We start from the raw sequence: 25,298 nt of genomic DNA, 5'->3' as shown, positions 1-25,298 counted from the left end.
GGAGGGAGGGGAAAGGAGAGCCGTGATGCAGACGGCAAATCACATGAGCTGGGATCTGTTTACAAACTGAGCAGCACTCCGCTCCATGATGAGGAACCTTGGCTGAAGAGCTGCCGATCCAGCGGAGGCGTCCGTTACAGGAGCTGGGCGGACACTGGACATTTTGTCGCTGTTTCTCTCCATTTCTACGTGTTTACCCCACAATTTCGGAGCAGAAGGAGCAGATGGTGATTACAGCGGAGGGGGAAAACATCCAATTTAATGCCAGCCACAGCCTGAGGACTAGTCTCAGTGATATGAATTAACAAGAATCTGATATCGTATAATCTTTTGTTTTGCTGTTTGGGAAAGAAACACCTGTTTTTCGGCCAGCGAGGAATGCACGTGTGAAAATACAGATAAGACGAAGATCTGAAAGCAGCTGGAGGAGGTAGTCAAGGGTGAGGCTTATAAAAAAATATTTTAATGGAAGACAAAGCAGTCACTATATCTGGGGTGTTGTTTAAGGAGCTCGTTAAACTAGGAATGCGTTCAGCTTCCCTTATGATTGTAAATACCGGAGCATGAATGATCATTGTCTGTTCCTAAAAAGGACAAGAGTTTTTCTTTTAAATGCTTAAATGCAAATGTCCCGTGAACTTTAAAGATGTGAGCGTATGTTCCTGTCAGCGAGTATTTGTGAGACCCTCCCGCTCCATACCATCCTCGTTCTTCTCCCTTTATTGGCCAAGAAGATAAACAAAGGAAGCAAAACACCATTTTGATGACAGCTCTCCTGTTAGACGCATCAGATCGTCCTCGTAACTTCTTCTGTTTAAATTAAAAACGAGCAGCTTCTTCATCCTGTGACATGTCACGCAGCTGCGGGAATTAGAGAAGCTCTAAATAATGTACATTTTTTTTTTCTCGATTGTCAGCGCTGGGGAATAACCAAGTTCAGAGGTGCGGCGCATGAGGTGTTAACAGCAAAACTCCGGGATTGGCTGCTCTCCGTCATCCACAGTGGGCAGTCCGGACGGAGCCCAGAAAGCCGTCTAGCAGTCACTGCCGAGAGCCGCCCGCTGGCTCAGCCTCCGCTCCAGCCCAGTCCTCTTCTCCCCCCACTCCCGCCACCACCACCGCCCCGACCCATCCCTCGGGAGACGGTCACTGGTCTCCTTCTGCTGAATTTACTGTTGCTTTGGAGTCAGATTTCATGCACCTGCTCCAGTGGTGTAATGGTGAGTAAAATAAATAAATAAATCCGATTAAGCGGACCGACAACAAGCCAGAAGAGCCTATTCGGGTTGGTTTGCGCCTCTACTGTTAAGCTGGATTTCTGCTGGTTACTAATAACGAGTGAATCACTGGCATCCTCCTATCATAATGCGCCCGCCCCCACACTCTGCTTCCAGGAATATGCCCCCTTGGCAACAGACGGCACCGACACAATCATTTCAAATTAGGTTAGAGGGGATCGCACGGACCTGCGGTAAGGCCACCCCTCTCGCCATTGTCTACGCCAGTGGCGCATCCTCTCCGGAGCGGCAGCGTTAAATTGAGCAGCGAGGTCAGGGGGAGCCCCCCCCTCCCCTCTTTACCGAATTTGCCGGAGCAGATGGCAGCACAGTGGAAGTGAAGCTGCAGTCACGTGTGTTTGTTTTGTCCGCGGCCGATTGCGTCGATCTCTTTGAGGGGCTGAGGGCGGCACGGCTTCCATATGCTATAGATCATCCGCAAATATTTGCCTGCGGCTCCCTTATCGATAATGCCACCAAAGCTAAGCATTAAAATAATGCATCCATATAACCTGTCAAGACATATCCTTTTTGGGGGGCGTATATAAAGATCCTCAGCTCGAATTAAGCGGAACGAAATTACATACATTTTTTGATCCATTTTAGTATAATTTTACTCAAATAATATTCTAGACTCTAAGAATGTTGCAGTATTGCTAAGATCAATATTACATGCAGGCCTGAACAAGGATGAAATACTGAAATAAAATGAACTACTGTTCTAAGTGTCATAATTTTTATCAGTAGGCTATCGCAGTGTGGAATGGCGTTTATTTTTATTGTTGCTAGCAGAGCGGTTTAGCAGAGTCACGTGTGAAGCATTAGCACTATAATGCTCACTGTGTAAATACAGCGTTACGTGTAGGAGAACGCTGAACACACACAGCCTGCTCAGGCCGTCTCTAGCAGGATGCTGACACTTACAAAACATATAATCAATAGTATATAGTTAACATGCAGTGATACAGAAATACACAAATACCTGTTTGTTGATATGACACCCAGGACGTACTGCAAACCAAGGTTTCGGGTGGATAAAGAGGGGACATTGAAAGCCAAGCAAAATGGAGCAGAATTCATGCCACACATAATCTTGGTCAGGATAAAGACAATGGCTGGTGGGTTTTAGTACAGTACTCTGGGAATTTATGTAATGCTGCGATGTCAAAAAATTTGACATATATATATATATATATATATATATGCGCACACACACAGGTTACTGTAATCTCACTACATATAATATTTTCAGTTGCTGTACCTTTTTCTTTGTGGACTCCACTGATAATATTATCCTCATATATTAATATGAGGATAAAATATTTTCCTCATATTTTTCTTTTCTATGTTTCAGATGAAATGATGATATTTAAAAATAACAAAATAAGATGCCAGTCCTGTAGTAGAAATAGAGCAGATCAGTGTTTCCTGCTAAAGCAATTAGCGCGACGTGTTGGTCTGGGTACAGCTGAAGGAGGGCGCTGCGGTATCACCGCTCAGTACGAGATTACAGATCGGTGACATGCAGTTCAGCGAGGGCCAGTGGCACGCTGGGGTCTCAGCACGCCCTTAAAAGGAAATAATCGGCTTGATACAGCACGTAACGCCGCCGCCGCTCATCTGTAGCTAAACGCGACAAGGACAGAACGTCGAGAAATTCCCCTAAACACGCAGGCTTTTGTGTAGCTGAGCAGCTGTCCGCAGGGCTACGTTAATCACCAAGTGAAGACGGGCTGAAGGGAAAAGATGCATCAGATTCAGAAAAGACGCTATGACCTCACAGATTCATTGGTAGGAGAATGTCAGGGTAGGTGAGAGAGGGGTCAAAGGTCACCGCGTACAGATTTCCTTTGTATTGATGATCTCATCAAAGAACAAACGTCAGCCACAGAAAGCAAAAACAAGGAAATGATCCTTGACCGTTACTCAAATAAACTCCAGCACCAGAGCACGGGCATTTTCTAACGAGTTAATTCTCCCGGTGATTACACCTTTAACGATTTACTCTTTATGCACCCCTCCCTTTCAAACGACGGTTTAGATGTGTGCACCCCTGCTAGCCTGAAGGCTTCTGTTTTTATTCTGTGTGCATCCCAACCAGGACAGAACAAAGGATCACAGTGATGACTGGGGCTGTTAACATTTCTTGCTTAAAAAAAGTCATAATATATAATATATATTCATGATAATGAACTTACCCTAACCTCTTTCTAAGACCTGTTTCCATTTCTGTGAAGTGATTATATTACTTAAATAAAAGTATATGTGCCAAGTAATTTTATTCCCATCTTGTCATGACGCGTTGGGGTGTCATAGGGGGTGTGTATTTAACCTTATTCATCTGGCCTGTTACTACTTGAGCTGTCACCGTCCGCGATCGATGGTGCCGGTTATCGAAACGCGCCGTTTGATTTTCGGCCAGATCGGGCTTTTTCCGTCGCTCCCAGGCACTTGCGTGTGGCACCCTGGAATAAAACACCGAGGGATTCTCAAAATGCTCACACCCCGTGGTGCCAAAAGTCGTGTATCTGTGTGGTGCACAGCTTACGGGCCCGTGTAGTTAGTGGTACGGACTCACAAGTTCACCAGGAGTGGTTGCTCAGTATCATCAGTGCGCGATCGTGACTCGAAATATGCGTCTGTCTACACGAAAGCGTGAAGTTGAGCCTCGCATGGAAATCTGTGTTAGCTTGGTACTGAAGTAACCTGACCTGTTTTGAAAAGATGGACTGATTTAGCCCACAGGGTGCCTGATCTCGGCTGGTTGGAAACATACACTCAGCCCGGTTTTACTCTGTACTCGCAGGATGCCTGTGCAGTTTAGGATTAAAGACTTCGTTCCAGTACTGTGACATGATGTCGGAAGATATCTACCACCTCCCTCTCAACGTTTACGTCATCGTACTGGGCATCGGCCTCTTCATCTTCATGCTGAGCATGATTTTCTGCTGTTATCTCTTCAGGTACGACCCAACGGCACGGCCTCGCAGAGTCATTTGGGGGGCAGGAAGGGTTTGCCGCGGCTAAAAAAGCTAAACCCAGCTTGTTGTTAACGGAGGCCTTTCGAGGTGGATGTTTGACAGGAGTAATGAAGCACATTGACTCCAATCGGTCTGCTTTGAGTACACTGTACATTAGCAGCAAACAGCTCATTTTGTAAGTTAACGAAAACCTCAAACATCACCGGGAAATGATCTTTCTGAAGGCTAGAGGATCCTTTTTCCTGATAAGTACCTCACTCGTATAATACCATCAATTGGGTGAAATAGCTAATGCTTTTCTATGAAATACACACTCATCTAACACATTTTCACATACCGCTAATAATTCCTTCCCTCAGAATTTTATATTCTACGTACTGCCTCTTCTATGACAGAGAGTCGGAATGGGTGTGTTTGGTGGCTAAACTGAATGAAACGGTTTCTTCCATTAAAAGCCTGAATGACTACAATTAACTAATTAATAATTTATATACCAAGAGTACAACCTGATGGGTACGTTCATCCATCTATGTTTTCGTTGTCGTATTTTGTTCTTGTTTAGAATGTTTGTACTTCATGGAAACTAACAATGAATATATTAGCAGTTGATTAGTTTTTTTTTTGCTGTTGAAGAACAATTCTATGAATATTACACTCAACTAATGTTCACAGTGGAAAAATTAAGCTGAGAGTAGTTGCATGAACTTGTAATGTTAAACTGCGTGTTTTGAAGAAAGAGGGATAAATTTCCAATTAATTTGAAAGATCGGTCTCCTCTAGACCTACGCCTTCAGGGGGTATGGGGGGGAGGTGGGTGGGTGTATTTTGACATTTTACAGTATGTTTCTGTTTCATTTTCTATTAAAGAAATTCGGTCCACAGTTAAATCTCACCGGTGACTGGTCAGCTTGATAATTTCACAATAAAAAAAATAAAGAATTCTTGTTTAATAGTTAATAGTCAGCTGACGATTTGGGCTATATAGGTGGATTCCTGGTGTTTTTAGGTGTGCCTGTAATCGATGCCGCCTTTCTTCTCCGCAGGTTACGGCGACAGGGAACACGCGAGCAGTACGGTTATAACGAGGTAATGCGATACAGCACCGGGCGCCCGCAGCATGCGTAAAACTCAGCCTGGGGGTGCAGAAACTGGGCGCAGACACCTACAGCTCATCGTTTTCATCACTTGTTCTCTCTCTGAGCCAGAGGTGTCAGGTGTCACATTGGTAGGGGGCCTACCTGGATTTGGGACTGGAATCAATGATAAACAAGTGCATTATAAAGTGCTATGGGCCCCGTTTACTCATGGGCGCATTGTGTAACCTGTATTGATACCAGGCGACCCGGAAAATGCCTTAATCAGCCACTGTGCTCAAAAGCCATGGCAGTCTCACTGAACAATGAAACAACTTGTAGGATATTAATGATTCAAACGATATGTCATGCAACGCTAATGAACCCAGCTGCTATTTGTCTCAGATGGTGAGATATATATGGGGATGGGTGTGGAGAACCTGCATCATTAAGGCCTCCTCCTATGTGCTGGAGTTTAGCTCTCATTTCGCGACCATTTCCTCAACATCATATCTCCTGTGCGATGAAACAAACAAAATTACGCCGCTGTAAATCGACGCTTAGCTTTGTCGCACACTGGTTGCTACCCATTTTACATATTATCAGAGGTGGAGATTTTGGGTCCAGAGAGTACAAATCCAGACCAAGATTTTGTTTCAACCAACCCGCTGATTATAAAGAGTCACAGACACAGAGGACTCAACTGATTGGTTGAAACAAAATCTCAGTCTGGATTTGTACTCTCCGGACCCAAAATCTCCACCTCTGATCGTACGTAAAAATGAGTGTGACACCATATTATTAACAAATAATAATGCATATAACAATTTGACTAGTGGGTAAGAAAACAAAAAGGGGGGGGGGGGGCACAGTGGTTAGCACTGTTGCCTCACACCCCTAGGACCAGGGTTCGAGTTTCCACCATGGTTCCATGTGTGTGGAGTTTGCATGTTCTCCCCATGCTGTGCGGGGGTTTTCCTCTGGATACTTCAGCCCCCCCCGACACAGTCCCAAAACATACTGAGGTTAATTAGCATTACCGAACTGTCCAGAAAATGGACGGATAAGAGAAAAACAAAGAACATTAATGATATATTAACCAGGCCTAATAAATGATTGTTAACTTACAAAAAAGGTTTACAGTACAAAATACTGCATGCATTAACACATTTTTTTCCTTCGCAGGTGGTTTTAAAGGGAGCCGGGAAAAAACTGAGTCTTCTTGGAGTAAGTTTGTCGTTTCCACATAAATTCACGTCACTTCAAAGTGCACACATTAACTGTTATTCATAACGTACCTACACCTTATTCCAAAATAGCTGACAGTAGGTGAAATTGACGTAAACCCACTAAAAATCTGTGACTGAGGTGTTTCACAGCTGGTACAGGGAGCTGAGGCCCAGTGCTTGGAAATGGTCAAGATTATAAACACTTCTGCACATTCACCAGGAGGCAGATTTCCAGTCATTCTGAAGCCACTCCTTCCACACAACGTGTGACTAATGCGTGTCCCTGCTTCCTACCACTGCAGCAGACGTGTGCAGTTTGTTTGGAAGAATTCAGGAGCAGAGACGAGCTCGGGGTGTGCCCGTGCGCGCACGCATTTCACAAGAAGTAAGTCGCGAACGTTTGCAAAAATGACCTTCACGCAAGCTTTGACTCTTCAGGGAAAGCTTTAATGCGCCATGAAGGTGTCTGGAAGTCGAGGAGCCCTGTGTCCAACAGAGCTAATACTTTGATGGGATTCCTTCCTGACTATCTTCTCTGTGTTCCTGGCACAGGTGCCTAGTGAAGTGGCTGGAGATCCGCAGCGTCTGTCCCATGTGCAACAAGCCCATCTGCCGGCTGCAGGCCGATGCTCCCCAGGGTGCTGAGGGCCCCCAGGACCCCCAGGAGGTGTGACTGAAGAGGCCAGGGCCCAGAGACCACCCCACGGACTACGAGCGGGGGCAGGTCCCTGGCTGGGGGAGTCAACATACCCCCCACCGCTCCCACTGCCACCATTAAGAATATTTCCACTAAGTCAACACGAGCCTGATATGGAGTCCATGTGCGGCACATGCCTGACCTTTGACCTTACTACTCGACACTATCTGGAAGCGAGCAACATGCAGACGCTGGGGTTAGGCTGAGCGATTGGGACGCGAACCCCTTGGCGTTTGCCGCCCGGGGACAGACTGCGCGCGAGAATAAACATACACCAGCAAGCGACCCTGCCCAGTGCCAACGAAAGGGAACGGACAGACCCCCCCATGCAGCGAACGACTCAATTAAACCCCATAAACGACTACATAGAGTGAGTTAGACTAAGTTACCTCTTTTTAGTTATTTTGTATTGTTACTTTGTTTCAAATAAAAGTGTAATGTTTTGGTGGTACAAATCAATTTTTACTATCCACTCCACCCAGTTATTAAGAATGACTGGTTTCTGAATAGCCCCCCCACTATATACAAGTCATGAACAGCAAAAGCCACGATCTTATCAAAATGCTCCTTCCCTAATATGAGGAGACACCATTCACAAGTTACTTTTGCTCATTTGAATGGTCATGAATCCCCCCCGGGCACTGCATGAATATCTGCACTATCACTTTATATATGATCACATCACAAAACTGACACCAGACAAAAAACTATGGATGTCGGATCCATCTTCAGTTTATAAATGTTATTAAAGACAACAGTGTATTTCGTGACATTTGGTTTGGTTTTTTCTTTTTTCCCCCTGGGAAAAAAAAAGTTTTGCGTTAAAACTGTATTGAAGGTTAAAAATCAATACTTTCTTATTCACACTACATAATTTATCTGAAAAGTACTATCACAGATGCCAAAAACTGAAGAAAACTCTTCAAAATGACCAAAGTGTCTTTTCAAGGAAAATCTATTAATAGACCGATAACGACAGTCCATGTATTCAGGCTGAAGCATGTGTGGTCCACGCTTCTCTGAAGAAAAAGGACGTTCAACAGGAGGCGGGATGTTACATCCAAGCAGCCAATCGCAACACAGCCCTGAAGCAGGAAACGGGCACATGCTGCTGCTCGGTGGGACAAAACTTGCACGCTGGGAGGAGTTGGGAATCTCATTCGTGAGAGTCAGTTTAGGGCGGGCCGTGATGTTCAGGCGGGCCGTGATGTTCAGGCGGGCCGTGATGTTCAGGCGGGCCGTGATGTTCAGGCGGGCCGTGATGTTCAGGCGGGCCGTCCCTAGCTGGCTTCCTCGGCTCCCTTAGCCTCCACGTACTGCAAGGCCTTCTCCTTCACGGCCTGCACGCTCTCCACCGTCCCACTCTTCTTCTCATACTCCAGGTACCTCTTGAAAAAGAACTTGATCCTCTTGACTGCCACACTCAGGTGGATCACGCGGTCAAACAGATCCCTGAAAGAAGAAAAAAAGGAAAGTCTGAGACATGCTGTCGGTCTCAGCAGTGAACCCTGGGACTGAAACGGTTACTGTCGGAGGTATTTTGCAACACAGCTGACTGTAGGTCCTTTAGTACAGGGTGACTAACAGCCAGCTTCCTGTCCAGACTTGCTAAACGATGGCTGATGTATCACTTGGCATGTTCCAGCACATGAAACTGCAGGGAAGTTCCTAGAAGTTCACAGACTATTTCATAAAATAAGAAGCCCGGCTTAATCAAAATGCATGCCTATAGTGATGATTAAGTGAACATAAATCATTACATAAAGGCGGCGATGACTCAACGGATTTAACAAGATGATAGATTGAAATAGTGTGCGGAGGGCAGCCCTGAATATGACTGGAATCTGACAGCATGAGCTCCAGGAAAGGGCACGCAAACAGAAGGTTTACAGAGCTACTAGCGACAGTGTGGACAGATGGAGGGCTGCAAAGCCCCCAGTCCAAGGCCGTCTTACCGGACTTCCTTCTGGGTGCCGTGCCTGATCATCAGGTCTATGTAGACAGACCAAAGATCCGTGCGCTTGGGATAGCTCATCAGGGTTCTGTCAAACATAGACTTAGCCCGCTCCACATCTCCGTACTGGAACTCCAGCTGAGCAAACTTGACTATCAGGTCCACATCTGAGAAGGAAGATATCACAAGCTTCCATTATGCAAGACAGGGAGTCAAATCCTGCGCTCAGTAAGCAGGGAAAGATGAGAACCATAGGAGTATTATTACACCACGTAGCTAACAAACCCACTCACCCCTGCGACACCTAAAATAAAATTCTTCCAGCTATCAATAATATAGTAACGGCTAATGGCGAGTCTTTAGCCTGCCTCAGGAAGCACATGGCAAGGGAACAACCTGGGTAGAATGCCAGCCCACTACAAGGAGTATGGAAGTACACACATACATATGTCGAATTTGAATAACAAATTCAAGCATTAATCAGGCAGGTTATTTTTGGCTATCTGAACAACTGCACTGGGCAGGATTTGAGACGACACAAAAAAAAACTTACGCTCTTTGTCTGGGAGACTCCGGAGCGCCCTCTGGAGGACAGAGTGAGCAGCATCGTTCTGGCCCTGTCTGAGGAGGAATGTGCCGTAGCTCAGCCACACGGACCTGTCCTGGCGGAATCGTTTCACCATGTTCTTATACAGCGCCTCCGCCTCCTTTGGGAAACAGAGGATGTGTTTTTTTTTGTGAGCACAACCAGGAGGAAAGGATGCAGTTTCGCTTAAGTCCTACATGGCCCATAATTCACCTTGTGCTTGTCAGACTTGGCGTAGACGTCGGCCAGCTGCTGGTAGACAGCCAGCGGCTCGCAGTACTGCAGCGCCCTCTCGAACACCTTCTGCAGGCTCTCCTGCGAGCCGTACAGGTTCTCCAGGTTAAGAAGGGCGACCCACACATTGAGTTTCTCCTGCTCCTCCCTGTAGGGGCGGGTAAAGGACCGTGGAGGTCAACGATCGCGGTGGGGTGCGCGTAACGTCAGGCTGAGCAGGGGCGGGTGGCTCGGCGGCGCTGACCTGAAGGAGATCGTCTTGAGGGCCCTCTCGGCCACGGCGCGCGCCTGCTCGATCTCCGTGGCCTGCAGGTGGAAGGCCATGTACTGCAGCCAGACCAACGAGCTGTTCGGGGAGCTGAGCACCAGCCGCTCGAAGCTGCTCGCCGACTCGGGTCTCAGACTGGGGTCCATCAGCTCGCTCTCCAACTTGGAGAGAACCTTCTCCGCCTGCTGCTTCTCTACCTCCTTGTCCTTACGGCTTTTCTTCTAGGGTTGGAAGGCGACGAGACGCCAAGGGAGATAACGTGGGGGAGGGAGCACAGAGAAGAGTGGGCAGGGGCTTTGTAAAAGGGAAGGGGGGGGGGGGCAAGTTAGGATGACAGGGGGCCTAAAATATTTGGAATTTAATTGGATTGGGGGCCCAAAATGTCTACCAGTGGTCCTGGGGTTTGGGGGGGCATGGAACCACTTGATGTTCAGATAGAGTACCTCCTGTAACTCAACGAGCAGAGCATTGTGCTACCAACACAAAGGTTGTGGGTTCAAATCCCAAAGAGCACACATTAATTATGACCCTTCCCTATACTGTAGGCCACTTTGGATAAAAACATTCAATAAATGAATAACCCAAAATATGGTGGCTGAGATTCAGTGGGCCCCTGTTACCTGGGTCTGCTCATCCTCCTCCTCCTCGCTGCCGTCGGCCCCCTTCTGGCTGACGGCTGGTCGCAGAGCGCTGAGGCCCAGGTCCCAGGAGAAGCCACCTTCTACCTGAAGCCTCTGCTTGCCCGCCTTGATGGGCTGCGGGGCCTTCTTGGGCTGGGGGGGCAGCAGGGAGAGAGAGAGAGGCTAAGCCACAGCCAGGCATGAAAAAGCGACCATTACAAAACACCGTGTTAAAATCCGACCTTTTTTGGAGAAGACTCTTCCTCGTCTTCCTGGAAGTAGGCGTCCACCCCACTGTCATCCTCCTCCGATTCCCCAGCCCTCTCCACGGTCCCGTTCTTCCCGTGTTTGTGAGGCTCCCCCTACAGGAACGGGAAAGAGAGGGACACGGTGACAATCGGGGAGCGGGTCTGGGACATGAAGGATGGGCGCAGAGGGCACACGATGCCCCTCACCGGCAGCCTCTTTCGTTTCTTTGAATCTTTTGTTTTGATTTCCTGCCCTCTCTCTCTCAGTGGCAGAGCAAGGGATTCTGGGAGAACGTCTGGTTTTCCGGTGTCTTCCGGCAGCAGAGAAAGTTCAACCTGACCTTCTTTTTTCCTGACTCTACAAAACCAAAATTTATAACAACAAGAAGTAATAATACCACCACGAACACTGCACTAATGATACAAAGAATACTTGGTAGATAACATTAGTAGATAATACAAAAATGCAGAAGTCATCCGACTAAAAAATAAGGAGCAGTTTGTTTGTGACTGACGTTCCACTGTACACAAGCTGCAAGTCTAACCTTACCTGAGCACCTTGGTGGTGTACAGAGCATGTAGATGTATGTGCTTGGCAAATATATCCTTATCAGTCACATGATAGCTAGTCACATGCTCAAATCTGGCCAATCCTGTGATAGTCCTGGATAACCTGCACAAAACAATCTGAATGTTACATATGGTAAAAAAAAAAAAAAAAAAAACAATTTATCCACCATCCGCCAACACTCTACCGTTCCCACATTAAGCGCCGAGCTGAATAAAACAACTTAAAAGGCAGCAGAAATGACAGATGGGCTGGCAGGCGATGTCTGCTCGCACCGGTGTGCAGTTCAGGAAGCAGAAAGGCACCGACACGGCCTACGAACAATGAGCAGCAGCCCACGGTTTTAGATTCCCTCCAAGTCTCACTTTCCTTTCACACATCGAGAAATAGAGCATCTTTATTTAGACCGCTTAAGATCACGGCATTCCGAAGCTCTCCCACCAAAAAGAACCAGCTATTTTCACTTTGTTGTAGAGTACAGGGTTATAACTACAGCAGTTATCTTTTTTATGAATTATATTCGATAAGACTCACCTTATGAAGACGCCCTGGACTCCAACATGCTTGACGTAACCGCGGACAAGTCTGCTTTTCTTTAGGTCACCGATTGATAAGATCTCTGGATCTTTCACAGGAACTGTGGTTTCAGGCTCCATCCTACAGAACACGGAACAGTATCAACACCGAGACCTGTACATCTCCTGGTTTCCGGGCCCACTGACGTCGTGCATCCACTAATTCCAACGCGTTACCTGCTTAAGCGAGACCAAACTTTAAAGGCAACATAAGGCGACTCCGCGTTCTGCAAAGCTTACGGCTTCATTCTGAAGACACACGGTCATATTCAATACCTGGATGCACGGAGAGACAGCTGCATATGGTCAGGCTCCTCTCCGATGACGCAGCACCTGGGAATCCCAAACAACAGGTCAGTGCCCAGGAGAGAAACAGAAAGCGATTCCTGCCACCAGCTTTCTTCCAGCATACAGGAAGCTGAGGACTAAGGAAGCTGAGGACTAAGGAAGCTGAGGACTAAGGGCGCAAGAATGACATCCGAAGGATTTTTACCGTTGTCTGTACTTCTGTTCCTAGTATTGGTACTGGTCTTTGGTAATGGAAGATGCCGTAATAGGGGTATGCGAGAACAGCAACCCAGTCTACTACACACATTGACAAACACCCTAAGGCTCTGAACAGGAAGTGGGCGGGGCAATGCTGGGCGGCGATGCTGACCTGACGATTTTGCCGACCCAATAGCTCTCCAGGGGCTTCGGCCTGTAGGAGTCGGTGAGGTCCACCACCGACACGAAGCCCGACCTGCCGAAGGGCAGCGATACGACCAGGCCACTGTTCGCTAGCAGCTCCTGCACTGTTCCCAGAGTGACCGTCCCGGGGGTGAGTCTGTACACGCCTGCGGATCGGGGGACCGGAAGGATGCTGTTAAGGGCTCACAGACCAGACAGCACAACGCGGGACCATTAACAGCGCTGTACGACACAGAATGGCATATGAAATAAAATTACTAAAGCAGGGCCACTGTCATAATGGTGAGGGAGGTGGATTAAACCGGACGTTACCTGTAAGGGACAGAGAAAGCCGTTTCTTTGAGCTGTCCAGTCCGACGACTTTAGCTGGGAGAGCTTGGCCCATTTTAAACATCCTCTCTGGATATTTGGCCACCTGAATGGAGGAGGGGGGGGGGGAGTTACTGGACATAAAATAAAACTAAAGAAGTGTTTCAACATACAGAGTAACGTATCCCTCTCCTATTGTCATTCATTTATTGTTAAATGTCAGGGTATCTTATTGTCACTTCAGACATATATGAGGAGCAGAAGCTGAAATATCTCTCGTTGGTCAGAATGCAAGCGAGAATAAACAGAATATAAAAACCGAAGTAAAGTTCATATAAGCATGACAACATTAACACATGCACACTAAGGCGCAGACAAAGAGATACAGCTAATCACCTGATTGGTGGGGAAAAATTGATGAGACGATCTATTATATCAAAGGTTTAGCATGTACCTATCTACAGAGATCGGATAATATTCTGATTCCTGACTAGGGTCACAACCTAATCCATGTCAGGAGGGACACTGAGCTATGACAAGGTTTGTAAACTACCTTTTCAATTAAAAGGACCTGGGTTTCACTTTAGCCCTGAGATGTTGCTGTGTGCTGATTGGTCAGTCTCCTATAATAATGCATGTGCCACTAATGGTAATAGGAAAGAGCTGGACGCACATTTAAAAAGGTTAACCCTTTGGAGCACTACTTACTTGGCGATCTAGGGTCATAGCCAGAAAGTCCACCCTCCCACTAACGGAGGGGGTGAGGATGACCTTCAGCTGTTTCTTCTGAATGTCATACTGAAGACGAGAGAGGACAGGCGTAAGTAAGACATCCGGCGGAAAAGCCAGAAGGAAGATCTCGCTGCAGGTCCCTGCTCGCCGGGAGAGCGCACGTCACCTTAGACACGAAGCAGGTGAGGTCCTGCCCGGCCTGGTAGGCCTTCAGTGTCTTGGAGGTCTTGATGTCCTCAAGATTGGCATCATCTTTCAGCAAGCTATGATGGGGAAAAAACAACATAGTAATTAGCTTTTCAAAAATATTAAATGGTGATTATATAATGAAAGCTTTATATTGTCACTACGGCCAAAGTTTGTACGAATACAAATGAACAAGTCTAGACATAGATCCTACCTTGGGAGTAACGTGAGTTCAAGTTCCGTGAACTTGGACTCTGGGTGGGAAATTGGCAGAAGCCTATTGAAAATAAAATATAAACCATTAAATAATTAGGTCAAATACAAAGATATAATCATCTAACCAGGCAAGATGTTTTGCTGTTTGAGTAAGTTTGTTAGTCACTGAATAAACATCCATCCATCCATCCATCCATCCATCCCAGGGTCATGGAGGGCCCTCGAACCTATTCCATGCAGCAAAGGGCACATACACAGATACAATCATATACTACAAACACTTTACAGACACCAATTAGCTTAACTGCATGAATGGAGATAATTACGGTATTCCTGCGAGGATGATAATAAAATGTATAGTCGTGAAACTGCTTGTCTATGCAAATTCTTATATCTTCTATATTAGTCCTTTTGTTCAGTTTAATTATTTCTCCTCCCCCCACCACCACCTAGTGGCCACATCAAGGGAGTGATTTAATAATTGAGATATTTAGAGGCAAATATGGAGATGTTTAATTTTACTCTGTGCTGTTGGTGTGCTGGTGAACATGGGGACAGGGTGGAGATGGTTTAGATGTTCTCCACCCCCATCTGTCCCTGTGAATGACATCATCCCCTTGTAGCTCTCTAGTGCGCAGATTGGGGATTCAAACCCGCGATGCTGCCAGGCAACAGTGACACCCACTGCACCACCGAAATTAAATTCTTAACTTGTATTAATTACTGTCCAATGTTTGACATGAGATGTTTAACATGTGTTCGGCGCAGTTCCATATTCGACGCGATGAAGACGGGCGCTGACTTAGGACAGTGTGTATTTTGCTAGTCGAATGACTCACTTGTGATCGGAACACTCCCTTTCTCCAATGACCCTAGCAGTGACCGTCTTGCCCTTCTTCAAGGAGGCTGTGGGGAAGCTTCGTGCCTTTTTGAAAGTCTCCTGGATCTGAGAGACATGGACGCTGGCTCGGACGCCGCCGGGCAGGCTGACGAACGCACAGAGGGGCTTCACGGACTTCACTGTGCCGGTCACCACGTCGCCCTTCTTGTAAGTGTGCTTTCTACGCACTGCCGCACTCCTGGGAATCGCCTTCGTTTCCCTGCTGGGAGTGGACGCCGAGATGGACGTCCACGACACCAATGGAAGCCCTCCGAGGTCTTCGCAGCAAGGCTCCTTGACGGTGACGTTCAGACTCCGCCCCACGGCCATCTTCTCCGACTCGAAGCGGAACGTGTCGTTCAAATGAACAGTCGTGTGGACTGTGGTCAGGTGACCGCTGCCGCCCAATGAGATGACGGCAAAGTCTCGTTCCACGTACTGCACCGTAGCTGATAGCTTTGCACCTGCGTTAAGCTAAAAGGCAAAATTTGACAAAAAAAAATAAAATAAACACTATATCTTTCTAGTCTGATTCTTTTTAGTTTAGCAAACCTTTTCCCCGAAGATGTTATGAGCTACACATCACAAGAAGGAATCTGACAGGGCCTCTTGGCCTGGAAACAGTACTTTTAACATGCATACTCCTAGCTTATTACAATCAGGGATTCACATAACTGGTACGCAAGTACACTACTGACCGCATTTTCACCTTAATACCGCAAAAGAAGTACAAATTAGCCACATAGAGGTTAAAATGCACAGTCATTTCTTGTCATAGCAGCAGGAATGCACATAAATATGCATTTGCACTGCTATGACGAGAAACTGCCCTGCGTATCGCTTCATACAGAAAATGTGTACCAGTTATGTGTATCCCTAACTAATTAGGTTTACCTGTTCAGTGCCTTAATTTAGTTTAATTCAATTAGTTTTCTGGCTTCAAATGCAAGCATTCAGTCATTAAAGTAAAACCATCAGTCATTATATGAACTAACAGATAATAACAGAGCTGATTACCAGAAAATTTAAGGTTTGAGATTTAAATCTGAAACCGGGTCATGTGTCCAGGTTGTTATCCACCATCTACTGCTGTCCTCAGGCCTCATCCCTCAGACCACCACGCAAACCATCCCCAGTGACCTCAAACACAACTACAGATAATCTCAGCCCACCTTCTTCCTCTTCCCCAACAACTGCGGCGCAAGAGAGACATAGATCTTCGATGCACAGGGGTCCACGTGGATTATAACGGCCGTCACCTTCTGCCCCGAGGTCAATTTCTCACCTATAGCAAAAAATAACCATCAAACGCCGAATCCATAAAATCGAACTATTGTAGCTCTGTGCTGGAAGGGTCTCCCACCAACTGCAGACACATTCCTTGAAAAGCGCGTGTCGAATATAGACACTCTGATCTCACCGCTCAGATGGTCCGGAGTTGCGACTATGCTGACTCCGCCAAGTCCATCTCTCAGGAATGTCGCACTTTTGTCGCCGTTCACTGCGTCAACCGTCAGCTTCAGCTTCTGTCCTACTGCCAAGGGCCGAAGGTACTGGAGAAGCTCAGGATCTAACAGGAGAAGCAGGTAGGAGACAGAATATTTACCCAGTGGCTGTAACACCATCACTACCATTACACATTTTTCCCAGTAGGAAGCTGGAACTTTTCCAAGATCTGAGTGACTGGGAAGACGTCATATTGATGCAGATCACCGTTTTTTTTTTTTTTTTTTTTGTCTCTGTGCATTTTGACCAATCAGATGGTGGTGATCCAACCAGCTCGGTTCAGTCGGGCTCACATAATTTGCCATGGAAAACAGTCCCTTCGTGGTTCGGCTCGGGCCCGGCTCAGTTCTTGGCGGCAGTGGAAAAGCGCCGATCTCTTACCCTTGGCGGCCACCATTTCTGCCACAGCGTTCCTCTCCTGCAGGCCTTGAACAAGCCTTCTCCGGGAATCTCCCTCTTCAAAGCAGACTTCCGACACTTTTAGGGAGAGGAGGAACCTGCGTTTCTCCTTGTCCATGTCGGTGACCTTGGCGGCCACCGTCTGGCCTTTCTGGAAGACACTCTCGGTGTTGCTGACAAACTTGTCACTCATAGCCTACAGAAACAGCGTGAACACACCGTCAGTGAACAGTTAACCTACACCGCTATGGCTGTACAGTATTGTGAATTAAAAGGCCTTTAATTCCTATAGTCAAATCATTCAGTTAATGCATAAGTACAAAGTTTCTCTGAATCTCCCCACAGAGTCTCAAGAAGACTACATACAGTGGTGTTAGCTACATGGTAACACCTATATTTTAAGAAAAGGCGGCCTTTTAAATAATCAATGATAGGTGATACAATCCAGACCCTTTGTGCACATAGCAAAAATACTCAGCCGGCACCTGCGTGGCTGAGTAAAGACCCCATTCCCGAAATTTACCGGAAATGTTTTCTGCACCAAATAGGAACACATCACCACCTCAGCCTGAGTTGCCGCTGAATCGATATGTACACCTCAGGGCCGAAAATATGATCATCACTTTTAAAAACTCTCTATGAAGACTACAGTCACGGCTTATGTCACAACGCTTAAGCTAGCGGCTGGTGGTAAACTCACGGATTTGGGCGCCAGGCCCACGAGGCCGTAGGGGAACTCCACGAAGACCCCGTACGGCATGACGTCCTTGATCCAGCCCGTGAGCTGCATCCCCTCCTGGATGTCAGAGAACTCTCTGGCTACCTGGCCGTTTGTGATGGCGGCTTTCACGAGGGGCTTCTGGGTCAGGATCTTTTGAAGACGGTTAGGGAAACATCCCAAAAGGGCTAAAGCGCTAACCTACACATGCTACATCAATTACAGAAAAACAGCCACGAGAGACAGTGCCCGGTAAAGGATACGGTGTTGGACTTGTTGGTCCCGAGGCTAACTGCGTTGGAGAGGGTGTCTCCCTCTTTCAAAGCCCCCCAAAACAGAGAGCAGTTGGACATGTGATCAGACAGATGGCCTATGGGAAGGAAAGCAGGGGCATCTTCAGGGAGGATGGAAACCTCCAGGCCTTCGAGGTGCTTCCTGAACACCTTGGCCTCCACTTCCTGCAGTTCGACAAAAACGTACAGAGAATCAATCGCACGTCTAACCAGTCAAGCAAGATTCATCCCAGTGCCATTTTCGTAGGACTATGAAAGGTTACACATTCATTGCTGCATATCATCTAAAGAACTGTTTCCCAATCCGGTCCTTGGGGACCCAAAGCCGGACCATGTTTTTGCTCCCTCCCAGACAGTCCACATTTTTGCTCCCTCCCAGCTCCTGGTAGGAGCAAAAACATGGACTGTCTGTGGGTCCCCGGGGACCAGACTGGAAAACACTGCACTAAAGTACAAGTTGTAGTATTAAAAAACAAATCACAAAAATATTAAGTTAAAAACATATAAATAATTTATAAATATAAATCACTTTCCCAACACTTTTCCTAGTGAAGGTAATTAAAATTATAATATTAAAAAGCCAAATAATATGGCAAATAATATGGTCTAAAGTAAAAACTTCTTATGAAAAAGTATTTCAAAAAAATCACCATCTAGTGCAGGGGTGTCCAATCTTATCCGCAAAGGGTCAGTGTATATGCGGCTTTTTGCAGATAAGATTGGCCAGCCCTGATTTATTGCATATTACAGCTAGTATTCAAAGGCAGGTGCTAAAATCTTTAGGTACTCGTACAGATGTGTTTTTGCGTACCTTTCCAGTTTCAAAGCTTAACTTCTGGGTGGCCTGGTTCTCCTTATCCACCACAGCCTTGAATGACAGCAGCAGTTTCTCCTGAGCTGGATCACAGGACAGCACTTTCGCTTTGACGACCTGTAACGAAAACCCATCAAAAGGCGGGACGTGCTCTGCTCAGACCAACCCCGAGCTAAACAAGCAACTGTTTGGAAGGGGCACCCACGCCTCTGACCACCAACCTGGCCGACGTAGAAAAGGCTCTGTGGGACGGACACCCGCTCCCTGCTCAGTTCTCCGATGGGAACCAGCCCCTTCACTTCACCAAAGAAGCGGACGATACAGCCGAAGTTCTGCACGCTGACGATCCAGCCGTGAGACACCTGGCCGACTCGGATGGCGGAGTAGCTGCTGATCAGGGGCAGGGTGGAGCTCAGTAGGGTCTTCTTACGAGTCAAAAGCAACTTCTGTGAAACGCGGTCTACTGACAGCACCTGTGCAACACAACCAGCGGTGTGGCAAATGTCAACTGTGAGCTTCATTATGAAAAACCACGACCATCCATCTGGCAAATGCTCATACTGGTCAGGATTAGGGCTGCAATATGTGAAATTTCTGCGAGTATTAGTGCAATACATATGAAACAAAAAACAGGATGAAATTAGCTGAAATAAACTATAGCCAAATAGAACTTATCTACCAGTAGTGTATGTCAAATAAGTTGGTGGTGTAGTCGCACGTCGTGTCAACAGACACAAAGCAGTAGCGACAAATACGATATGATTATATCGTCGTGACGACGACGCCCAAATGAAAAATCACGCAGACCTCGTCAGGATCAAAGGTTTCGTGAAATGCAGCAACAAAAATTTACAAAATGTTTAAAAAAAAAAAAAATAATAATAAATAAATAAATAAATAAATAAATAAATAAATAAATAAAATTATTCATTTCTAGGGCTGAACTCTCCTCCAGTGATTTGGGGGAAAGGTTTTGGATGTTATGACACGGACTGCAAGGTATCTCCCAGGGAGGACTGCTGTATTCAAGACACGCGTTTAACCTGAAATCCAGCTATTTCTTTAAAGATGACTGTTCAGTACTTAACTGCTAATTTCTTGGACGCATTAATAAGCAAACTGACCCGACACTTGACTTTGTTCCCCACTTTGTACACCTTCTCTGGGTTCTTGAGCACTACATCGGCCAGGTGGGTCCTGGGCACCATCCCTTTGATGTAGTCCGTCAACTCCACGATGATCCCGAAGGTTTGCAGAGAGGACACCCTGCCCTGGGAGGAGGAGGAGGGGATTGCAGCAAGGAATTACAACCTGCGACTGGAACGCCAACGTTACATATATGCGAAGAGATTTCACACGCACCTGTACCAACTGTCCAGGTTGGAAATCCTGATATCTGAGGAACATTTCGTCTATGATGGCCCTACAAAGCAGAAGAAACTCCAATTAGGTGTGGCTTCTTAAGATAAAGCCAAAGTTAAACTAACACATTTCTAACCATAGTAAGAATTTTCATAACTAAAAAAACTGGATATATGCTATTTCTCATCTAATAATTAATAACACAAGATAATGCAAAATAAGTGCCAAGACTTAGAAATTTGAAAGGGATCAGAGAGGCAGTCGACTGCGCCGGCTGCCCACCTGCGCAGTGTGGCTGTATGCATCTGCTCCAGAGGGCTGAAATCCAGAATCCTGCAAGTGTGAGACGACTTGGCCATGACCTGGTCAGGGGTGAAGGTCTCACCAATGTCCTTCAGGTGCTGCTTCTAAAACATCAAATATCAAGGCGAGCGGGGGTTACAGACTCTGACCAATCGCTAAATGGCTAGCATGTTGTCAATCTCCCAAAAGGTATCTCATTCCTTGATTGGAACTGATAAACATTACGCACAAACCTTGCTCGCTTACCAGCGAAATAACGTTACTGCATGACGTTGGAGAGCAGCTGTCAGGTGAGTCTCAGTCTAAAGCCCTTTAAAACATGTAGTCCCACCCAGAACTTTTCTAGACGTTGCCAAGAGGGGCCATAAGTATGAACACAAATGTCGTAGGTGACATCAAACAGACTTTACCCTGCTAGGTCCCTAGTAGAATGTCTGGATAATTCCTGATTGCCCCCCATGTGTGAATGGAGCAGGAAACAGTCTAGAGAATTCACCGTGAGCGAGTAAGCATGTTGATGATCATGCAACGGACGTGAAAACAGAAGAATACAAACAGACAGAGAATTATGTCATTACAAACAAATTACGATCAAGTTACAGACCAACTACGTGACCGCGGTGTAATTCGAACTGAGGCGCAGGGGGAACGGCAAACATCTTCGATGTGCTGTAAACAAAATAGCGCGATTTCCACAGTGTGCTTTTCCCATCATGCCCTGCTTCCTGCATGCTTGAGCCAAGTGCCGCCCCTTGCCTAAACCAACTGGAGTGTTTCCAGTAGGTGCCAACGCATCTGACATGGACAATATCCAGTTATGTCCCAAATCTGAAAGAGCAAATCTACCAAATGTGCGGACCTGATTCTCAAGATGAAGCCCGGAGCTCACGCGTGAAAAAAAATCTTTATTTTAAATTCTAACAGTATATTCCCCAATCAATCCTGCTAATCTCATTTCTCAGAACAAGACTATAGCAGGAGCGCAAGACTCACATACACATAAGGAGAGCCAGGCCACCCAGAAACGGGAAAGGTACGCAGGGACACATCTGTACAAGTACCTTAAAAGTGTGGGGGGGGGACAGCAACTCACATGCACGAAGGCCACCATCTTCTCAGGTAGCTCCAAAATGGCCCCAGAGGCTGGATGCAAGGACGTCATCCTGCAGCCCTCAAACACCTTGCCAATGGAGTCGCTGGTGACGGGCTCCAACAGCGGGCCTGGGCTGAGGAGATGCTCGCGTAGGGACAGCCCCACGGACCGAGAGGAGGGCTCCACGTACAGCACACAGGCCTTCAACTGCACGGCAAGACAAGTTCATTTATATAGTACAATTCAGACGCAAGGCAATTCAAAGGCAGAAGGGTACGTTTAAATGAGAGATTAAAATATTAAAATCACATTTAAAAGACAAAAACAAACAGCGAAACAGCAAACAAAGGGCAAACTAAAGGCTGCTAAGATAACCCAAACTGCAGACAAAGCACGTCCCAGCAACAAAAGGGTCCTAAAAGACAGAATGTGGCGGGGGGGGGGGACTTACAGTCTGTCCAGGACTGTAGTTGGAAGTTCTGTCGCGATCCATGTGCAGGAAGTCCACCGTGCCCGAGAATGAGGAGAGGAATTCCAGAAACAGCCCATGTTTGCCCACCTAAGTCACGGGGGGGGGGGGGGAAGGCTCACCTCAGACGTGGGGAAGGCTAACACTAACCCTTCTAACACTAATACTTCTGAAAACCACATAAATTTTTTCTACGTGTGCACTGAACCCCTAAAAAGACTGGATTCAGTATAGGGACAATTTAAGGATCACCTGGAACAATTATGCGTGCGAACAGAGGGCAGGGGAGGAGCAACAGTAACGGCGATGAGGAATAACCCAGGTCACGTACCTTCTGAACCTGCGCTTTGACCATCAGGCCCGGGAGAAGATTCCGGAGAGTCCAGCCGTGCTGAGTCTCGGCACAGGATTGGGTGACGGCGGAGGAGGTGGCGGCGAGGAGGACGATGCGACCCTCGTTCTTAACCTCCTTTAGAACGCAGTCCACGTGCTGGCCCACCTTGAACCCTTTGCCAAAAACAGTGTGTGGTAGAAGAGAGTAGATGAACAGTCTCGTCAGATTACGAAACAGCACATGGGACTAATGCAAGAAAACGAACATTCCCTCAAACATCGATTTATGCATGAGATTACATTATACTACCATTAATACAGAAAACAGCCACACATATATGTGGCTAATGTAAGTTAGCGATGTCGTAGCTTGTACTCACCCCCCTGCTTCGTAGTGCCTTTCACCTGCTTTCCCTTTGGCAAGAAAGCTTTGGTTCCACTCACACCAATGTCAAGGAGAAAACCATGATCCTCAATACTCTCCACACATCCGTTGAGCATCTACAACCAGAAGCAGGACTCATCGGCACAAAAAGGAACTAGGGAGCGTCTTAAAACTCCCAAGCTTTCCATCTACAGAAAGCATTACATACAGCCCCAATCTCCACCTTTGTCATTACATGTGTGGTAAAGATACCAAGATGGCAGATCCCCTAAAGGGATAAAAATGCTGTAACCGACAAGTTTCCCCTGGCCTATGCCCAGTGGGTTCTCTCAGCGGGTTCTTGAAGGTACAACACCAGAACCGAGGAAAGCAACCTGACTTTGTCTGCTCCAGACTCACCATTCCGGCTTTCAGGGATTCGGGGGTGAATCCTTTGTTCACCTCCTTTGGGTCGATAGAAAGCCTGACGCTCGTATGTCCCTTCTGAGTGGCTTCCAGACCAGACACAATGCACCGGAGCAACCTTCCCGGAGGAAAAAGGCTGGGCAGTGAGAATATCTCCTGCAGAAAGTCAAAAATAATCCTGTGGTTGAGTTCTGCATTGTAATTTTACTATATAACACTGCACAGCAAAGCTTGGGCAGTCCTCACCTCCAGGCTGTCTCCCATCTCCAGCTGACTGGTGAGCATCTTTGTAAAGGATGCCGAGATGTTGCCCACAGGAAGAAATCCTTTCAGACCATTTGGAAGACTGACAGTCACCTGGAAGTCAGTGACCTCTTTCACGCATCCCAAAAATAAGGTCCCAACTTTGATGTTCTGCAAACACGAGATTAGAATGATGTGATTTCAGCCATTTCCTTTTTGACACAAGAAAATGGTCTCAAAGCATACAGAAGTTGGTGAAGAATTATTTTCAATGAGCAGGTTTCACACACTTGCCTTAAAACTGAGGATATCTGTGGCTTCTGCTGTGTTGAGCTTTAGCGAGCCCTCTTTGCTGGTCTTTTGCTTCTTCGCACCCTTTGTGTCACCTTTTGTCGATTTTCGTTTTTTTACTTCTGGCTCACGTATCTGTGAGGAAGAACACAGTCATTTAGCCTTCAGAAAGAAAATGGCAGCGCGCAGCTTAATACCATGGACATAAAGGCCACCGAGTTCTCATCTCAAAAACCAAGTTAGCTGTCAGGAATGAATTCAACCAGTCTTACTTCAGTGTATTCACCTGTATTAGTTACTAAACTGCAACAAAAACAAAGTGCAAGCTATGCAAATGTCTTGGCATAGATAAAACGTGGCAACTTGAATGTAAGGGAAAGCATATGAAAACTAACAATTTTCACCATTATCCTCCTAAATATAATTGAAAATGCATTTCAAAGACAACTACAGAAAAAAATCTGTGCTTCATAAGTGTCCTGCTGTGTAAACACTGCAAACCATGTAAAACGCGAGGCTTCAGTAACCGAGGATGACGTAAGGAAAGTGTAACTACATACAAGAAGATGCGATAGAAAGACATGACAAATGGCAGTGTTTATGCATGTCATTTTCTTCATCAATTAACCAGCTACAAGCGCAAGTTAAAGCTGCATGTTCCTAACCAAGTGAATAAGATGATGTATCATGTTTTTTTTTCTTTATTTCATCTGATAAAGTGACGCTCTTTTCATAAACCTGGAATAAGTTATCCACTTCAATGCGCTCGACAATCGATTTGCTTCCAGCGGTCTTCTTTGAAGTCCCCCCGCGTGGGAAATCCTCTTCTAACGATGCCATGTTACACTTTTTGGGGTGGAAAAAAATCAGGGGTATTATCGTATTAGCAATAATGAGAACTAAGATGCAGTTTACAGCAGTCATGTATTTACGATTTGGGATCGCAATACTGGATACCTGACTGGACACTTGATTTGAAGATTTTGGTTACAATTCAACCAATTCTTTCGTTTCAAGTATAAGTCATAAACATACTTACGCTATCCTGACACTAAACGTAACATAGTTCCTAAATCAGATAAACGGTTTGATGCACAGTACTAAATACTATTGATATTCCAGCTGAAACTCTGAAAAAGACCGGATCAATAAAATAATACAATGCACTATTTCAATAAACCACAACCGAAATGTCCATGACAAAATATCCTAAAAACATAAATAATTTCAAGACATTAAATCTGTATACAGCTGTTAGGAAAATAAATAGACTACCTACCTTCACCCTCTACCCGCAAAACGCACATTGAATTTACAAATCCACACGTGCGTGCCCCGGAAGTAACTAAACAGCATAAACG

General features: G+C 46.3%; 2 protein-coding genes across 4 annotated transcripts; one reads left to right on the top strand and one right to left on the bottom strand.

Annotated features, from left to right (window-relative positions):
• On the top strand, positions 1-8,027 carry zgc:175214 (uncharacterized protein LOC557610 homolog). The gene is made up of 7 exons (XM_048987703.1): positions 1-440; positions 918-1,220; positions 4,084-4,240; positions 5,302-5,344; positions 6,517-6,558; positions 6,863-6,945; positions 7,113-8,027. The coding sequence occupies exons 2-7, from the start codon at positions 1,196-1,198 to the stop codon at positions 7,231-7,233; spliced, it is 471 nt and encodes a 156-aa protein (XP_048843660.1). The 5' UTR covers positions 1-440; positions 918-1,195; the 3' UTR covers positions 7,234-8,027.
• pdcd11 (programmed cell death 11) lies at positions 7,966-25,298 on the bottom strand. Of its 3 annotated transcripts, XM_048987682.1 has the most exons (37): positions 25,217-25,298; positions 24,676-24,783; positions 23,941-24,072; positions 23,650-23,817; positions 23,398-23,559; positions 22,994-23,114; positions 22,612-22,787; positions 22,263-22,370; positions 21,812-22,018; positions 20,698-20,822; positions 20,416-20,476; positions 20,178-20,324; positions 19,275-19,526; positions 19,051-19,170; positions 18,210-18,404; positions 17,929-18,099; positions 17,211-17,424; positions 16,744-16,893; positions 16,496-16,608; positions 15,283-15,797; positions 14,442-14,504; positions 14,208-14,304; positions 14,018-14,107; positions 13,313-13,415; positions 12,969-13,146; positions 12,587-12,643; positions 12,270-12,392; positions 11,718-11,840; positions 11,375-11,525; positions 11,162-11,281; positions 10,920-11,072; positions 10,276-10,520; positions 10,011-10,179; positions 9,765-9,918; positions 9,213-9,378; positions 8,527-8,709; positions 7,966-8,490 (listed from the first exon to the last, which is right to left on the bottom strand). In XM_048987682.1, exons 2-36 carry the CDS (start codon positions 24,775-24,777, stop codon positions 8,538-8,540), a joined length of 5,403 nt encoding a protein of 1,800 aa, XP_048843639.1. In that variant the 5' UTR covers positions 24,778-24,783; positions 25,217-25,298; the 3' UTR covers positions 7,966-8,490; positions 8,527-8,537. The 3 variants fall into 3 exon arrangements, with proteins under 3 accessions (XP_048843639.1, XP_048843637.1, XP_048843638.1); XM_048987680.1 differs by having other exon boundaries at positions 7,966-8,709; XM_048987681.1 differs by lacking the exon at positions 25,217-25,298 and adding an exon at positions 24,977-25,191 and having other exon boundaries at positions 7,966-8,709.

The sequence above is a fragment of the Brienomyrus brachyistius genome, chromosome 20, assembly GCF_023856365.1.
Source record: "Brienomyrus brachyistius isolate T26 chromosome 20, BBRACH_0.4, whole genome shotgun sequence".
Taxonomy (NCBI): Eukaryota; Metazoa; Chordata; class Actinopteri; order Osteoglossiformes; family Mormyridae; genus Brienomyrus; species Brienomyrus brachyistius.
This window is presented reverse-complemented; position numbering and strand designations above follow the sequence as displayed.

Coding starts and splice junctions, on each gene's coding strand:
- zgc:175214 (XM_048987703.1), top strand. CDS start 1,196: ATGCACCTGCTCCAGTGGTGTAATG. Junction 1,221..4,083: donor CCTGCTCCAGTGGTGTAATG/GTGAGTAAAATA, acceptor CTGTACTCGCAG/GATGCCTGTGCAGTTTAGGA. Junction 4,241..5,301: donor TTCTGCTGTTATCTCTTCAG/GTACGACCCAAC, acceptor TCTTCTCCGCAG/GTTACGGCGACAGGGAACAC.
- pdcd11 (XM_048987680.1), bottom strand. CDS start 24,777: ATGGCATCGTTAGAAGAGGATTTCCCACGCGGGGGGACTTCAAAGAAG. Junction 24,073..24,675: donor AAGTGGATAACTTATTCCAG/GTTTATGAAAAG, acceptor TCTTCCTCACAG/ATACGTGAGCCAGAAGTAAA. Junction 12,644..12,968: donor TGGGTCGGCAAAATCGTCAG/GTCAGCATCGCC, acceptor TGGGATTCCCAG/GTGCTGCGTCATCGGAGAGG.